General features: G+C 55.9%; 1 protein-coding gene across 1 annotated transcript; it reads right to left on the bottom strand.

Annotated features, from left to right (window-relative positions):
- Positions 1-1,274: 1,274 nt before the first annotated feature.
- On the bottom strand, positions 1,275-16,035 carry LOC307104938 (DLA class II histocompatibility antigen, DR-1 beta chain-like). The gene is made up of 6 exons (XM_079780227.1): positions 15,897-16,035; positions 5,496-5,765; positions 2,995-3,276; positions 2,241-2,351; positions 1,794-1,817; positions 1,275-1,521 (listed from the first exon to the last, which is right to left on the bottom strand). The coding sequence occupies exons 1-6, from the start codon at positions 15,994-15,996 to the stop codon at positions 1,508-1,510; spliced, it is 801 nt and encodes a 266-aa protein (XP_079636353.1). The 5' UTR covers positions 15,997-16,035; the 3' UTR covers positions 1,275-1,507.
- Between the last annotated feature and the right edge of the window lie 2,201 nt (positions 16,036-18,236).

Here is an 18,236-nt window from a genome sequence, read left to right as displayed (position 1 = left end):
GTAGCCTTGAGTGGAGGCCTGGGCCTGGCTGGGTGTGTGGAAAGCTTGGCTTCCTCCATTACCGGGAAAACCCAAGCCTCCCGCTTGCTCTGTGGCTGCAGCCATCTTGGTTGGGTTAATTTGCATACTCGCTCCTGATTGGCTGGTGGGCGTGGCTTGTGGGTGTAGTGGAGTGATGGTTAATTTGCATATTACTCTTTTATTAGATAGAATGGGTGTGCATGGATGAGTGTGCATGTAGGCATGAGTGTGTGCACACAGGCCCAGTGTTCACCAGTGAGCCTGTGTGAGGGTTCAGACAACTCAGGGGGCAACTCAACCCTCGCCCTCTCCCTCGCCAGCTCCAGGCTCTCCCTCGCCTCCGACCTTCTCCTGAGCTGTTAAAGCAGCTCCTTCTCCTCACTTCTCAGCCTCTTCCAGCAAGCCTTCCTGGGTGAAGCCAACACAAATTCCAAGCATTCTTTCTATTTTCTAAAAAAATATTTTTATTGATTTCAGAGAGAAGGGAGAGGGAGAGAGAAGTAGAAAGTTCAATAATGAGAGAGAATCATTGAGCAGCTACTTCCTGCATGCCCCACACAGGGGATCAAGCCCGCAACACAGGCACGTGCCCTTGACTGGAATTGGACCTGAGACCCTCAAGTCTGCAGGGCAAGGCTCTATCCACTGAGCCAAACCAGCCAGGGCCAGGCCACGCTCTCCTGTCACGGTGTGTTCTCCCCAGTGGCTGACGTGCTCACTTGCCTCTCTGTTTCTTTTGCCCCATCAGCCGGGAGCTTCCTGGGGGTGGGGGTGACCCAACAGGAGATGGGGAGGGTCCCAAGTATGGAAACTGCTTCCAGGCCCACAGGGGACTGGACTCCTGACTCTGTCTCCCAGACTGAGCTCAAGAGACTTGGAGGGGCGGGCACCGAGGACCACACGCCCTGCACCAGCCCCTTCCTGGCTCCTGATGACCTGGGGGAGTCGCACTGAGCGAGCTGTGGGCCCGGGGTCAGACCTGGGTCTCCATCTTGACCTGGGTGACTTGGGAGGCTTTTGGCTTCTGGGCTCAGGTGCCTCCTCTGCATGTGAGGGGTTCGTAGGCGGCCTAGGCCCTTGGCCTCCACAGCTCTGTTGGCGCCCCGTCTCCTAGGTACTGTGCAACACTCTTTCTTCCTACGTCCTGTCCTTGAAGCCCGTGAGGCAGATGATTTCACTCCGTATTTAATTGAGGAACATTTTACAAAGAAATGTGGGCAGAGGTGAGCTAAGGCGCACAGCAGACAGTGAGGGTTGAACACAAAGTGACAGGGAGGATGGAGCTAAGGCTCTGTAGTCAATACTGGGGCCTCCAGGTCCAGGGCGGGGAGGAACCAGCAGGGAGGAGCTGCTGGGGGTCAGGAGCCAGGACCCCCCAGAGCCCAAGGCGGCTCTCCTTGTGGAGTGAGAGTCCAGCAGGAAACCTCTTCAGGCTGCGAAGGGGCCAGAGAGAAGGGTCTTTCCTGCTCCTGTAGCCATGGCCGCCTCAGCTCAGGAGCCCTGCAGACAGAGGACAGTGCAGTTCCCAGACCCAGCCAGCAGGGGCGCTGCCCTCCCAGCCTCCTGCTGTGACTCCCACGTGAGAAGAAAGGCTCTGAGGCCACAGGAGGCAGAGCTGCTTTAGAGCTGCCTCTCCCCAGCGGGAGGAGGCGCTGCCCTGTGGGCGGGGCCAGAGCCACCCCAGGCTCCCCTCTCAGTCCCCTGGCTCCTCCCTGCACCTTCTGTTCTAGGGAAACCCAATGCACCCCTAAGAGAGGATTAAAGGGCTTTACCTGTGGGCTGGAGTCCAGAGTGTCCTGGGAAGAGAAGGAAGATGCCACTTAAAGACAGGAAGGTAAGTGTGACCCAAACACGGGGTCCCCGCCCAGGCCACCTGAGCTTCTCTAGCAGCACCCCACCCGCTGACACAGAGCAGAGAAGAGCAGAGCCGAGAGCAGTGGCCCTGAAGCCGTCACATCCAGTGTCATCAGTGACCGCAGGGCCTGCTCCTCCATGTGCCCAGGATCTGCACCCAAATCCCGTGCGTGTTACCCTGTCTCTAACCCACAGCCATGGCTCCTCATGTCTCCTCCTAAGAACCGGGAGCTGGAGATTCTGCGTTTCCAGGACACGGAGACCCACAGGGAAAGAGAGGCCTCCGCGGCGCTGCCACCCCAGAGCTCACCCAGCAAAGCCCCGTCCCCACCGTCTCGGGGCCTCGCTGCCCGCGGGCTCCTTACCTTTCCGCGCCCTGAAGGAGACCAGCAGCCCCGCCCCGAGGAAGAGCAGCCCCAGCACGAAGCCCCCGGCTCCACTCAGCACCTTGCTCTGTGCGGATCCGGACTGGGCCCCTGGAGGAGAGGCTGTGTCAGTGGGTTCAGCCCAAGGCACCTTCTCTAGTGGAGACCCTGGGATGGAGAGCTGGGCCGGGGGGGGGGGGGGGGGGGCTGCCCTAGAGGAAGCAGAAGAATAGCCATTTCCGGAAAGAGACTGAGGCCACACTGAGCAGGTAGAGGCCCAGGCACTGGCCTCAGGGGCCCTCACTCCCGACCCAAGGCCTCTGCTTCGGCCTCTGAGGGCTGCGGAGCCCGGGGCTCGGGGACCCTCGGTACGTGGCCCGGGTGACAGAGCCTCAGACACAGAGCAGACGGGGCTCTCCCGTGGCAGGAGGGTCCCCACGCTGTGGAGGAGGCGCCTCCTCCCGGATCACAGTGGGCAGCTCAGCGCAGGCAGAAGCACCGCCTAGCCCACAGGGGACGGGGCCAGGGCCCAGGGGCACATGAGGGAGAGGGTGGGAGACTGACCGCAGGGCAGGAATGGCGCCCCCAGGGCTGTGGGGTCCACAGGAGCGATCGCAGGGCTGCCCTGTGGCCTGTGCTGAGGGAGAGACCCCAGCAAAGGAAAACGGGGTGTGGGGAGAGGGACCCTGGCCCTCAGGGACCAGCAAAGGCCCCTGTGGAGGGGAGGGGGCAGGGAGGTCAGAAGGCGTCTCACTCCATTCCACGGTGACGGGGCTGGAGCTGCTGGGGTGCTGCACTTGGCAGGTGTAGACCTCCCCGCTCCGGGGCACTGTTTCCAGCATCACCAGCATCTGGAAGGTCCAGTCCCCGTTCCGGATCAGGCCCGTGGACACCACCCCGGCCTGCTCTTCCCGGCCGTCCCGCAGCCAGCGGACCTCGATGGGGCCCGGGTAGAAGCCGTTCACGGAGCAGACCAGGAGGTTGTGGTGCTGCAGGCGCTGGGTCTTGGCAGGGAACACGGTCACTGTGGGCGCAGCTGGGACAGAGAAGGCGGAGGGAGACTGAGCAGACAGGCAGCCCCTGGGTGCTCCCTTTCGGCCTCGTCTCCGGCCCCAGCTCCAGGCCCGGGCAGGCCCCCCTCAAACCGCCCTGTGGACCCGCAGGAGGTAGTGCCATGGACCTTGAATCTCCGCCTCCAGCCCGGGCCACTGGATTGGAGACACGTTGAGGAAACTTGGGGGATTTTTCACTTGAAACAGTTCCTCATTGTTGAATGGAAGTGTTTACAGATCTGTGCAAGGCACAGAGTGTGTGCGTTAAAGTGTGATTTGGAGCAGGACTGCCTGGGTCACATCCAGGCTCTGCCTCTTCCTGGTGATCCTGGGAGATCCTCTCTGCTCAGCGTCTCCCCTACAAGGGGGTGATAATACTAACTCACCGCTTAGGGACACATGAGGACCAATGGGCCTGAAATATGTACAACAGCGGCTGGAACGTAGCCATCACTCTATGTCAACTGTTTATTGTATAGTAGAGGCCCGGGGCATGAAAGTCATGCACTCAGGGGGGTCCCTCAGCCCCCCTGTGCCCTCTTACAGTCCCGGAGCCCTCAGGGGATGTGGGAGCGGGCCTAAGCTGTCAGTCCGATATCGTTAGCACTGCTGTGGATGAAGGAAAGGCTACAGTCATCGCTGCTGCACTCACCAGCCATGAGCCTAGCCTCTGGCGCACTGAACACCAGTGGGCAACTCCTGTTGATCGTCTGCCCCCTGGTGGTCAGTGCACATCATAAAGACTGGTTGTTCTGCCGTTTGGTTGATTTGCACATTAACCTTTTATTATATAGGCAGGAGAGAGAATGTAAGGAAAGCAGAGGGAGAAACTGGGGAACAGCTAGGGGAGGATGGGACTCAGGGTGTGAAGTCCTGGGAATGCGATCACACCTGGAACACAGAGATGGTTCCCTGGAAGCAGGAAGAGGGGGATTCCCCAGCTCCGGGGCTGAGTTCTGAGGGAGAGAGAGGACCAGGGTAGCCCCCATTATACCACGTATAGTGACGCTCACTGAGCCACCCGCTCCTTCTCACAGAAGCCGGTCTGTTATTGGGATTCCTGTCGTTTTATAATTGTCCCTCTTTTCAATCTGACTTCTGAGCTCAGGGCAGAGGCTGGGACTCATTAACATGTGTGCTTCCTGCCTGAGACCAGGCCCAATAAATACAGATTTGGAGGAGGAGGAGGAGGAGGAGGAGGAGGAGAAGGAAGATGAAGAGGAGGAGGGGAAGGAGGAAGTGGAGCAGCAAGAGGAGGAAGAGGAGGAGGAGGGGAGGAGTAACCTGGTGGGGGAAAACATTTTTACTGTATACCAAAAGGGTAGATGTAAGATTGATGGTAAATCATTGCTAGCAACTTCGGAGTGCATTCCATTTCCTTAAAGATGTTTAAATTCCTAACATGGAAAGAAAAGAGAATGAAAACACAAGGCAGGAGCTGGAGAAAATGCTGAATCGATGTCAGCAAAGTGTCCCTCTGGCTGCCTAGAGAACCCGGAAAATCACCGAGAAAAGGCCCGGACCCCAGGGATGACAGACAATAGGCCATTCCTAGAGCAGGACAGCCATTAGCCAACATGTACGTGGAAAATGTTCAAGAACCTTCGAAATCAAAGAAGGATAAATTAAAAATGAAAAGCAAATTTTCAATTGAGTATTTGGCAATATTGAAAAAAGATTAAAAAAATAGAATGTAAGGTAAACTGCCACAATTCTGAAAAGTTAACATGTAATTACTTAAATACTGTCAGCACTGCATACATGTAACATCAGTGTGTGAAGGAACAGAATTACAATGGGGAACCTGGCTCCCATCACCCCCTCTGTACACACAGGCGCACTAAGGGGAACGAGACACTCAGACCTGAAGGAGCTCAGAAAGGCCAGAGGGGCCTCGAGGCCCCGCCCTCACCCAGCCTGACCCTCCGCCAGGGAAAGGCTTGGGCACCAAGCACCCCTGTTCCAGGGCTGGGGGTGGGCGGGGGGGGGGAGGGGGTTTGGCCAAGACAGACCGACTCCCCCCTCACACCTCACACCTTCCTCCCCTCTGCTCCCCAAATCCTCCCCCGACTAGACAGGGCTGGGCACCCCGGAAACGCCCCTACACAGGACAGGACCTCAGGGGCCCCACAGCCGCCCTCAGGCCCCTCAGGGGTGCTCCTCACAGCCCTGTGTGGCACCTCCCCACCAACCCCGCGCTCACTTTGCCGATGAACCAGGAATCCATCCAACACCCTGTAGTTGTGTCTGCAGTACGTGTCCACCTCGGCCCGCCTCTGCTCCAGGAGGTCCTTCTGGCTGTTCCAGTACTTGGCGGTAGGCCGTCCCAGCTCGCTCACCGCGCGGTACTCCCCCACGTCGCTGTCGAAGCGCGCGAACTCCTGCCCGTTGTAGAAGTATCTGTGCAGGAACCGCACCCGCTCCGTCCCGTTGGAGAAATGACATTCGTCCTTAAACTGCTCCAGGAAATGTGCTGCGGGGACAGGAAGGACCCATCACGTAGCAGGGCGCCCAGGCGATGGGAACGCGGGACCCCAGCACCCCACTGCCAACACCTGGGAGGGCCCCCTCTTCTGGGGCAGGAAGGAGGCGGCAGGGTTGGGAGACCCCTGGGACCCTCAGCCCCTGGGGACCCACTGGGCTGCCCGCGGGGCTCCGGGCTCCAGGCTGGGCCAGGACTTGTGCCATCACCGCCTCCTCCTAGACACCACCCCCCCCACAGCCTTTCCCGTTCCCACACCCCCTCCTCCTGTCACCACCTGGGCAGGGGACCTCGTGCCAGGCCCAGCTGCCCCGGGTCCCAGGCAGGAAACCGGGCATCGCCCTCTGCCCTGAGCTTAGAATTCACAAAGTGCGGGCACAGCCAACCACAGGGGCGTTCACACAGGAGGGAGATGTCAGGAAAGGGGGTCTGGAGCAGGGACCAGGACCCCAGTTCCATCAGGGCGGGGCCAGTGGCCTGAGTGACAGGATGTGGCCTGAAGGTTGTGTGGGGGGTGGGGAGGCACATTTCAGGGGAAGGCACTGCCACCCGCAAAGCCTGAGGGAACCCATGGCCTCCTGGGAACCAGAGACCCAGCTCTGAGCCCAGACAGTGGGAGGGAGGGGACAGAGCCTGGAGGAGTCGGGGTGCTGGGAGCCTGGGGGTGAGTGAGGGGGGCCTTCTGCTCCATGTAACGGAGAGTACTGACGAGTTCAGGGGGTTACACCCCAATCCCAATAGGGCGCCAGCTCTTTCCTGCATGTCCAACCCAGGAGGCACAGAGACCCAGAGCACAGCTGTGGAGAAGCCAGGTGATGATGGAGCTCTGACCCCCTCGCGGGTGTGGGGAGAGTCCCTGCAGGAATGTGAGGCCCTTCCTGAGAACAGGGCTCCCCGCGATGCGTGACTCATAAGGAGAGACGTGGACGGTCAGCAGAGATGCAGTGACAGGACTCGTGACGTTTTGACAAACATCGCAAAAGGCAAATAAGAAGGAAGGTTTTAAACTTCAAGTGACTGAATGGATTCAACAAGAAAGTGGTGGATTTCTGTAACTGTCTGGTGTTTGTTTGTTTAAAGGGCTGGCGGGGACCGTGGGTCTTGAATCACCCTGGAAAGCAGGAGTAGACTGTCTGGTGTTTGTTTGTTTTATTTGATAATGAAATGAGCTAAAGTAAACCATGAAGAGCTGCAGTGGAAGGTCCGTGTGTATAAAGGTGAGTCTGGAATTTTCAGAAACAGCCGGTGTCTCGCAGTGTCCTCCACCTCAGCACTATGGACCTTTGGACCAGATGGTTCTGGGTGGGTGGGGCGGGTGTTCTGTACACAGTGGGCTGCACACGGCATCCCACCAGTTGTCAGAGAAACCCCGTGTGACCACCAAACACGGCTTTAAATGGGGCAGATGTCCCCGGGGTGGGGAGGGGGAGGGGCGGGGAACCTTCACAGGGTGAGCTCTGCTGGTGTGAACCCTCTGAGTAATCTGGGGTGAAAGCCACTGTTGATCACACAGCAGCTGGGAATGACATGGGAAGTTCTACCAATGTATCTGCAAAGGCGTGGTCTATATGGAATTTATATATTTTAGGAATCTGGTCCAGGTGCACAGTAACTTTTTTTAGCAAAATTAATTTGTTCAGGACCAAGATCTACCTGCTTCTTTGCCTTGCTACCCAATCACCAAGTTATCATTTATCCTCCACATCATCTTCTTTCTTACTCTCCCGGCCACTGGCCCACTGCTTGTCCACAGCAGAAGCTACAGCCACGGCCATTTGATTCCCAGTCAAAGTCCCAACTAATTAGCTTCCTAACTGCCTCCTGCTCCCAATGATACCGGGAGGCACCAGGTTGCCAGCCTTGGCCGGAGGTGGACTCTCATTTCTATGGGCAGGTCCCTCAGGAGGGGAGCAGCTAAGAGGACACCCTCACACAGACAGGTTACAAAGAGGAGCAGGTCCAGCTTTAGATGGAGACCTTCACGTGGAGATGGTGGCAGAGGGGAGGGCACTCTGGTCAGAGCGGGTCTGTCTAACTTTTCACAAATTCTCTAGCACCTTCCTGACACGTGAGAAGGTTGAAAAGAAACATGTGTGAGTGGCTGTTCACTGTAGCCTGTGTGGTTAGCACTATCAGGCCATGCTCATGGGCCCAACTGAAAGGCCGCCAGATAAAGCAAATACAAATACACCATTCCCAGCACATTTGGGTTTCAGATAAACAATTGTTGTTTCTCTGAAATTCAGGTTAAATCGGGCATCCTGTATTTCCTTTGGCAACACAAGCCCACCCGCTGATGGAATCTGAGGCTGGGAGTGCACTTAAACTTCTCTGTGTTCCTCACATGCTCACATCATAGTGTGAGCCCATATGGGACTTTTCAAGTTGTAAATGCAAAATGGATGTAACTTCCCCCTGTATATTGGAACTAGCAGTTCTGGCCTCTGCTGCCCCCAGCCCTGAGACACACGCTGGCACATGGGAGCATCAGAAATCTCAGCACAAGTCAGACCCAGCCAAGCCACTGCTCACAGGGGGGTAGAAGCCCAGCTCTAGAATTAGGATCTCAATTAGAGCATTAGCTCTTCCACTGGGTCAGATGGCAACACCCATGGGCCTTGTTCGTTATCTCTAAAATAGATTTAGTGATACTGTATTCCTCACAGGATATTGTTAAGTGTGGAATTACATAGTGATTCTTTCTGATGCTGATCAGATAAGCACTCAATAAATAGCTTTCTATTTTAATTCTAATAACCCCTAGGAATGCAAGCCCACAAGATCTTTCTATTCCTGGTCGGAGAAACCAAGATGGCGGCAAGGTTAAACACCTAACCTACAGCCGGGCACAACAATTTCAAAAACACAACTAAAAATCAAAACGGACATCATCCAGAACCACAGGAAAGCTGGCTGACTGAAATGCCCACAATTAGAAGGAAAGAGAGGACCACAAGGAAAATCAGAGAAGCCGTAAAAGCTTAAGGTATTGGAGACACGGGCGGAGACACGAGCCCGCGCGCGTGCGGGGAAGCCGGAGCCGGAGAGGAAGGGGCGGCTGACGGCCTGGCTGGCGTTCTCTGGCGGGAAGGAGATAAAAGCGCCAGATTGTGCTGAACCCCAGCTCCGACTGCACTGAACCCCAGTTCCGGGGGAAACCCTGGGAAGCCGGGCTCATGCTGGGGGAGTCTGGGCTGTGGGGCGGAGACATGAAGCAGTTGCGCCGGAGCTGCGCACGGGAATGTGCGCAGAGGAGGGTCTGTTGCCTGTGCCGCTGGATTGCCTTAGCGGGAGGGAGACAAGGGCTCCGGACTGTGCTGAACCCCCAGTTCCAACTGCACTGAACCCCAGTTCCGGGAAAGACCCGGGGAAGCCAGGCTCATACTGGGGAAAGCTGGGCTGTGGGGCAGAGGTGCAGAGAGGCGGCGAAGAGCAGAGCACCGGAGGCGCGCAGGGGATTGTGCGCGGAGGATGGGCTGCTGACTGTGCCGCTGAGTCGCCCTGGAGGGAAGGAGACAAAAGCGCCAGACTGCGGTGAGCCCCAATTCTGACTACACGGAAACCCAGTTCCGGGCGAGAATCTGGGAATCCAGATTCATTGGGGGAGAGACTAGACTGTTTGGCAGCCGGCGAAACTCCAGGGCGCTTTTCTCTCAGAGGTGTTTGCTGGGAATACAGAGGGACACAGGAACCTCATAGGGCGGGGCTGACGGGAAGCCAAGGCGGTAGGCTCCGCCCTGTAACTCCGCCCCATCCAAGCTGAACACAGAGGCTTTTACAATTTTGCAAGTCTAGTTGAATGGGGCTGTCTCCCGGCATAGACACAGCTGATCCTCACAGCCAATTGGACTGGAGGTCACATCCTCCCAGTGTACCAACAGCAATCAAGGCTTAACAACACCAAGACTTTGCACTCAGCCCACAAAGGGGGGTATCAAGAGCGACCACCTAGGGAGATTGGGGAAGCTGAGCGATAGGGAGGCAGCCAAAAGGGGAAGACACCGAAACAGGTCACGAATATAAGGGATGCTGTAATTCATGCTGAGGGGCCACAGGCAGTAGCTGACCTACACTCCATTGGAGACCCAGAAACGAAGGCATCTAGTGGTCGGTGTGAGATGACACCAGATTTCAACCACTCCCATAAGGGACACATTCAAGAGGCAGACGCAGTGAGCGCCAAAGCCTTGCTGCACCAAGACCCGGCAAATAAACGTGTCTCCCGCACAGCAACTCTTCCTCTATAGACACAGAGGGTCCGCACGACCAATTGGCCTGGAGGACAATTCCTCCCAGTGACACCAACAACAATCAAGACTTAACTATACAAACAAGGACCAAGATGGTGGCATAGGGCAGAGGCCTGATTGCTGCCTACCACAACAATTTTGAGACTACGACGGGAGAGCAGAGCAGACACCATCCAGAACCACCGGAGGGCTGACTGAGCAGATGCTCTACAACTAGAATAAAAGAGAGGGGTACGCGGGATGAAGCTGATGCCGGTGACCCAAAGACCACACTTTAAAAACTACGGCTCAGGCGACACAATGGCGGCCTGGATCGTGCTCGGCGCAGTTCCCCCAGCGGTCTCCGGCTGAGGGGAAGACTTCACTTGCTGCCGAGCACGGACAGACGAGCCCCTGGGAGACATGGGGTGGGAGACTACGCGCTTGCTGACCTCCGAGTCCTTCAAGAATCTCAACGCCCCGGAAGCGGCCAGGTGCGCACGCTCGGCGACCGGCCACCGCTGCAGACCCAAGGGCCGACGCAGCCACCCCGGACCAGCCCGCCGCCGCGCACCGGGCACACCGGAGCTTCGCCGACCCCGCCGCCCAACGAGTTCTGCGGTGGCTGCCCTGGAACTCTGAGAAAATGGCAGAAGGAATTGCTGAGAGGGAATTGACCAACAGGAATTGGGATCAAGAAGATGAAACCCCGCTGGGTCCCGGATCCGGGTGAAGCCGCGTGCCCCTGGGTCCGGGTGAGGCTGGGAACTGGGTCAGGGTGAGGCTGGGCCCCGGGTCCGGGTGAGGCCGTGGGCCCCTGGATCTGGGTGAGCCTGGCCCCGGGTCCGGGTGAGGCCACGTGCCCCTGGGTCCGGGCAAGGCCATGCGCCCCTGGGTCCGGGTGAGGCTGAATCCTGGGTCCGGGCAAGGCCATGCGCCCCTGGGTCCGGGTGAGGCTGGGTCCCGGGTCCGGGTGAGGCCGTGGGCCCCTGGATCCGGGTGAGCCTGGGTCCCGGGTCCGGGTGAGGCCGTGGGCCCCTGGATCCGGGTGAGCCTGGCCCCGGGTCCGGGTGAGGCCGTGGGCCCCTGGATCCGGGTGAGCCTGGCCCCGGGTCCGGGTGAGGCCGTGGGCCCCTGGATCCGGGTGAGCCTGGGTCCCGGGTCCGGGTGAGGCCGTGGGCCCCTGGATCCGGGTGAGCCTGGGTCCCGGGTCCGGGTGAGGCCGTGGGCCCCTGGATCCGGGTGAGCCTGGGTCCCGGGTCCGGGTGAGGCCGTGGGCCCCTGGATCCGGGTGAGCCTGGGTCCCGGGTCCGGGTGAGGCCGTGGGCCCCTGGATCCGGGTGAGCCTGGGTCCCGGGTCCGGGTGAGGCCGTGGGCCCCTGGATCCGGGTGAGCCTGGGTCCCGGGTCCGGGTGAGGCCGTGGGCCCCTGGATCCGGGTGAGCCTGGGTCCCGGGTCCGGGTGAGGCCGTGGGCCCCTGGATCCGGGTGAGCCTGGGTCCCGGGTCCGGGTGAGGCCGTGGGCCCCTGGATCCGGGTGAGCCTGGGTCCCGGGTCCGGGTGAGGCCGTGGGCCCCTGGATCCGGGTGAGCCTGGGTCCCGGGTCCGGGTGAGGCCGTGGGCCCCTGGATCCGGGTGAGCCTGGGTCCCGGGTCCGGGTGAGGCCGTGGGCCCCTGGATCCGGGTGAGCCTGGGTCCCGGGTCCGGGTGAGGCCGTGGGCCCCTGGATCCGGGTGAGCTTGGGTCCCGGGTCCGGGTGAGGCCGTGGGCCCCTGGATACGGGTGAGGCCACGCGACCCTGGGTCTGGGAGAGGCCACGCGCCCCTGGGTCCGGGTGAGGCCATGCGCCCCTGGGTCCGGATGAAGCTGAATCCTGGGTCTGGGCGAGGCCGTGTGCCCCTAGATCCGGGTGAGGCTGGATCCCGGGTCCGGGTGAGGCCGTGGGCCCCTGGATCCGGGTGAAACCGTGCCCCTGGATCCGGCCGAGACCAAACCAGAGGGAGTCGGACCTGCATTACCACCATTTGTCCACCATCCAGAGCTGAGGGGTCAGTGCCGACATGTACTCATAAGTAACTGGTGGACATTGATATTGGGTCTCAAAAGAACTGTTGGACCAGAAAGAAACTCACTACAGACTGATTCATTTGCCTGTCAGCATAACTATTATTGCCCGTCGCACATTCAATTCTTATAAGTATATCTCTAGTGACACATGATTTCGCTCATCTAGGGGAAATGATGAACAACATAGACTGATGAACAAGAACAGAACCAGAAACATGGAGGCATCGATCGGACTATCGGGCCTCAGAGGGAGGATAGGGGAGGGTGGGGGGAGGGGGGAGAGATCAACCAAAGGTCTTGTGTGCATGCATATGAGCCTAACCAATGCTTAAGTTCAACAGAGGGTTGGGGCATCCATGGGGAGGGGTGTGGGATGGGAATGGGGGGATGAGGACAAATATGTGACACCTTAATCAATAAAGAAATTGAAGAAAAAAAAAAAAGATCTTTCTATTCCTTAACTTCCTAGATAAAATAATACCTTTATCACCATTTGGCAATTGTCTTTAATTAACTTTATCACTAAATGTCATTTTGAACACAAGGACAGAAACATTGGTCTCTGTATATAACGGGATGTATATGCACCTAATATGAAAGGACTGTGCTGACTTAGAAGAGAGAACTTTCTAGATTCTGAGATCTAGACTATGCCACCTGGTTCTACAACTAACCATGTGACTCTGGGTCAGTGGCTTAAACTCTCTGGATCAGGGTCCATGGTCATTACATCTGTAATTGCTGCAGGTGAGACGGGATGGTCATGAGAGTCACACACTCACATGGAGGCCTGGTGCATAGTAACTGCCCGATGTGACGGTGCTCCATGCCAGAGGGACCAGGTTTGTCTTGTCGATGACTCCACCCTCATCACCGGGTGGTGACTGTCTGCTCTGGGTCACTGATAAGCAGTGGCTGTGGAATTGGTGGCTTTCATAACCAGTCACCTCTGCCTTCAAGGTTACCCCAGTGGCTCCTTGCTGATGACTGAGCACCTCTGGTTCTCGCGTCCCCCAGCTCCCTTCAGGCTCCTTTGTTCTTTTTTTTTTTCTTCAATTTCTTTATTGATTAAGGTGTCACATATTTGTCCTCATCTCCCCATTCCCATCCCACACCCCTCCCCACGGATGCCCCAACCCCCTGTTGAACTTAACCATTGGTTAGGCTCATATGCATGCACACAAGACCTTTGATTGATCTCTCCCCCCTCCCCCCACCCTCCCCTATCCTCCCTCTGAGGCCCGATAGTCCTATCGATGCCTCCTTGTTTCTGGTTCTGTTGTTGTTCATCAGTCTATGTTGTTCATCATTTCCCCTAGATGAGCGAAATCATGTGTCACTAGAGATATACTTATAAGAACTGAATGTGAGACGAGCAATAATAGTTATGCTGACAGGCAAATGAATCAGTCTGTAGTGAGTTTCTTTCTGGACCAACAGTTCTTTTGAGACCCAATATCAATGTCCACCAGTTCCTTATGAGTACATGTCGGCACTGACCCCTCAGCTCTGAATGATGGACAAATGGTGGTAATGCAGGTCCGACTCCCTCTGGTTTGGTCTCGGCCGGACCCAGGGGCACGGCTTCACCCGGACCGAGGGGCATGTGGCCTCACCCAGACCCAGGGGGTGCGTGGCCTCACCCGGACCCAGGGGCGCGTGGCTTCACCCGGACCCAGGACCCAGCCTCACCCGGATCCAGGGGCACACGGCCTCACCCGGACCCGGGATCCAGCTTCACCCGGACCCAGGGGCGCATGGCCTCACCCGGACCCAGGGGCGCGTGGCCTCACCCAGACCCAGGGGCGCATGGCCTCTCCTAGACCCAGGGTCGCGTGGCCTCACCCGGATCCAGGGGCACACGGCCTCACCTGGACCCGGGATCTAGCATCACCCGGACCCAGGGGCGCGTGGCCTCACCCGGACCCAGGGGCGCTTACAGGCTCCTTTGTTCTTATGCTTCAGGTCCACTGACCCCCTGAGCCCAGCGCACAGTCTCCCTGAGGTCGCTGCTCAGAGTCACTGTGATCATCCTTCACGTCTTCAGCTCCCGTCCTCTCTTCAAACGGTCCAATCAGGTTCCGTCTCATACACTCCACTGACTGTGAACGTCACGCCCACCAAACCCAGTGCTCACTTCTCTGCATGTCCTCACTTCCCTGCATCTTAGCAGTTCTCACCAGACCTGGCCCCTCCCTTCTGGAAAAATCTACTTCCCCTCACTGCCCTGCATCACCTTCTCTCGGTTTTCCTCAACACACTGCACCCCTTCTCAGTCCCCTCTGCTCTCATTGGCCCTTGGTCCTCGGGGATTGACCCTTGGCAGCTTCTTGTCTGCTTTTCTCTCTCTCTCTCTCTCCTCCTTAATTTCCTCCTTCTCCTCCTCCTCCTCCTCCTCCTCCTCCTCCTCCTCCTCCTCCATTTCCCTGGAGTTTAACACAGCACATGTGTCAATTACACCAACACATACACCCCCTGCCCTGGCCGGCCATGACCTCCAGGCTCCTGTATTCAACTGACCTCCTGACAGCTCCACACAAATGTCAGGAAATCATTTCCAGCTTACACTGAACCTTTCTTCCTCACCACCCCCTTCAAACTACTTCTTATACAGTCTTCCCATCTCAGTAAACAGCTCCAAGTTTATTCTAATTATTGAAGATAAAATCCTTAGGGCTTTTGACTCCTCCCCCATTTCATCCATAACGAGTCGTGGAAATATCTCCTCCCATCTGCTCACTTCCCCTTCCCCGCTGCCTTTGCCTCACACACTCACTGAAGCCCAAGCACGTCACCTGGGCTCCTCCATGCTCCTCGAGGCCCTGGCTCCTCTTGTGAACCCTGCAGTCCAACCCCCACCTGGAAGCTGGGATCATTGCTTTTAATAAACATACGTGGACTCTCCTTGTCACCCTCCAGCAGCTCACATGTCTCTTCAGATAAAATTCACACTTCTTACCCACCATCAGGGCCCAATATGATGTGTCTCCCGTCTTCTCCAGCCTCTTCCTATGTCAGTGTCACTCCCCAACTTGTTCCTGTGCTGCAGCCACGCTAGCCTTCTTCCTGCCCCTTAAACACGGCAAACACGTGCCCACACTGTGGCCCTTCCTGTTCCTCTCCCTGGGACACTTGTCCCCTAGATCTTCACAGCGTGGCTTCTCTCATCATCCAGGTCTCAAATGTCTCTGAATGTCACTTCCTCAGGGAGAGCTTCCTAACCACTTGAACTGAAGGCCTGTAATTCTGTGTTGTTTTTTTTTTTGTGTGTGTGTGTTTTTCAGAGAAATTATTGCTCTGCATTTTTTCTTTCTTAAGGGGTTCAGGGAGAAAGGAAAGGAGCTGGTGGGGAGGCCCCTTGATACATCTCACATCGTAGGGAGAGGCACCAACATCACAGATTCTGCTGAGGACAGAGCACAGGATCCTCAAAGAGAGACCCTCTAATTCCTTTGACTCCCATAAAATGTCAGAGAAACTTTCCTTTGGGGATAACTCAATGCAATAAAGGGAGAAGTGGGTGGGAATTAGTCTGAAATCATTATTTCTCAATCCTCTCAAGACCCCGATGGAATGGGACACAGGCTGTGGAGGTTTACTGGAGGCGAGGGGAGAAGAACGGCTGAGATACATGGAGGCCCTTGCACATCTCGTACTGGCGAGCACCCACCCCTTTTGTGGTGGAAAGAATCGGGGTCCATGTTGTAAAGCTAGGTGGCCACTGAAGAATATGCCACCATTTTCTAAGGGACATGGCCTGGACACGGTGACAAAGCTCATTTCCTTTCTTCCTCACCCACAACAGCTCACCCCCAAGGTGCACTTACCTGGTGTGTCCCTGGCCAGAGCCAGGGGAGGGCTCAGTGCCATCAGCATCACCGTCAGAGCGGCCACCCAGGAGCCTCCGGGGAACCGCACACACACCATGCTGGAGCTCAGAGAGGACAGGGGCAGGGAGCAGGCCAGTCTCACTCAGGGAGGGCTGTGCCCCTTCTCCCCCCACAGCCCCAATAACACCAACTAGGGAACTCACTCTTTGTCCTGGATTGGGTCACCTCAGTACTGAGAACCAATCAGCATCAGAGATGAACAGCATCATCAGTTGCTGGTCAGAGATGCAGTAGGAAGGTCCTCTTCTGATACTTAGAATTTCCTGCATTAAAAGCATTGCTTTGATTGAGGGCTTTAAAGGTTTGGTCTGGTTGTGTCAGAAACACTGTGCTGGGCCCTATGGTGAGGCAGCTCCTCGCTGGTCAGTGATGAGCACACAAGGTGGAGCCTTTGGGGAGCATTCTTCTCTCTCACTGCAGACAGAGCCGTTTGCAAATGGATGAGTGAGTATGCTGGGAGCTGAGGGTGAGGGAGGTGACTGCAAGTTAGGAGGCCTTCAATTTTGTCCTATTTTTTAAAAAGTCTTTATTGTTGAAAGTATTACATACTAGTATGTCCCCCATTGAGTTCTTCTAGCCCTCCACTGCGCACCCCCCCCCCCCCAGGCCCCCACCTCATACCTTCACCACCCTATTGTCTGTGTCCATGGGTTATGCATACACACATATAAGTTCTTTGGTTGATCTCTTCCCACCCACCCTCCCCTGCCTTCCCTCTGAGGTTGACAGTGTGTTCTGTGCTTCTATGTCTCTGGATCTATTTTGTTCATCAGTTTATTTTGTTCACCAGATTCCACATAGGACTGAGACCATGTGACACTGGTCTTTCTCTGACTGGCTTATTTCGCTGTTGCACCACAAATGAGTGTTGCAGATTTGGGGAAGTGACTTAGCCTCTCACAGTTAGAGCCACTGTGATCTTCCAGGTGTTTCAATACTGCGAAAGGCTGTGATTCTGGGGACACCTGGAGGAGCAGCTTCCCCTAGTAACTGATGACGGGACAGGCTGGTAGCTGCTGATTGGAGAGTATAGTCGGTGACTCTTTACAGGGGGGATGTCACTGACTGAAGGAAATGGAAAGTTCAATAATTTAACCCGAGTGAAAGGTTTTCAGGTTTATGTCCTGGTGCTGTCACTGAGCTCAGGGCACCTCGGGAACACACTGGAGAAAGGGGCTGGAGGAGGTGGTCTTTGTGGGATGGAGGGAAAGTGCCTTGGACAGCCCTTAACCCACCAGTGTGACCGGGCCACCTGCCCAAACCCAAGTGTGCAGGGGGCTGGGGGCCTGAGGAAGGACTCTAAGCCAGCCTGTGGCCCAGCAGCTCTGCGTTGGAATAGATGGTATTTCATGTGAAAGCATTCAGGTCTTTACTCCTGTCCCCATTAGGATTTTCCCATTTTCTTGGGGGCATGTCCTCTTATTTAGTCACTGCTCTTGCTGTATTCTACGAAAAGGTAGAAGAAGACTTTGCTAATGAAATTATTACAGAGTGTTCAGGAAATGGAACTCGATGGGAAACTAGGAAGTACATCCTTTGATGTCATCATGTGATTTAGAACATCTAGTTCTACGTTAGCTCATCAGTACATGTTACCCTAACATACATGTACCGCTCAGATCCTCAGTGGACTTGAAAGGACAGCTGTCCATTGAAGTTCCGTGTTAATTCTCACGCCCCAGTTCTGATGTGCAGTCCTCCACATGCCGGCATCTGTCTAGTGACAGGATACTGACCATGCTGCAGCGAAATGACTGCCATTGAGGGGGAGAAATGGAGGAAGATGGTCAAAAGGAACAAGCTTCCAGCTATAAATAAACACGTCATCAGGATGTAATGCACAGCTGAAAGGGTAGATCTTAAAGCAACGGTTTCCTACCTTTTTTGGCCATGACCCACCTAAGCATCTCTAAAACCCTGATGTCCCCTCCCCCGTGACATATAATTCTTATTATTAAAAAAGTGAACTATTCACGAGGAGGAAGCCTTAAAGACCATTAACTTGGTCTAAACAAGCTTCCAAAGAACATGGCATCCGTGAAAGAGAAAAATAAAAGAATGAAAGGACAGCTGAAGTACTGAGGAAGAAATCGCTAAGAAATTGTTTAAAAATAATATGAAGTGATACGAAAAAATAGCAAATAAAGTTTCAAAACGTAATACTAGTAGAGAACTTAAATGCATAAATATGTCACAATATATATTTATATACTGTACATGAGGCCCTAGAACCATAAGAAATAAAAAAATTAACTGTTAATACCTCATTCTCCAATT

Source organism: Cnephaeus nilssonii, assembly GCF_951640355.1.
Source record: "Cnephaeus nilssonii genome assembly, chromosome: 9".
NCBI lineage: Eukaryota > Metazoa > Chordata > Mammalia > Chiroptera > Vespertilionidae > Cnephaeus > Cnephaeus nilssonii.
The sequence above is the reverse complement of the archived record's forward strand: the minus strand, read 5'-3'. Positions and strand labels throughout refer to the sequence as shown.

Bases quoted from the DNA above. Each gene is read 5' to 3' on its own strand.
- LOC307104938 (XM_079780227.1), bottom strand. From the start codon at position 15,996: ATGGTGTGTGTGCGGTTCCCCGGAGGCTCCTGGGTGGCCGCTCTGACG. The intron at 5,766-15,896 runs GTAAGTGCACCT...CTGTCCCCGCAG, and splicing joins TCTGGCCAGGGACACACCAG to CACATTTCCTGGAGCAGTTT. The intron at 3,277-5,495 runs GTGAGCGCGGGG...TCTCTGTCCCAG, and splicing joins ATTCCTGGTTCATCGGCAAA to CTGCGCCCACAGTGACCGTG.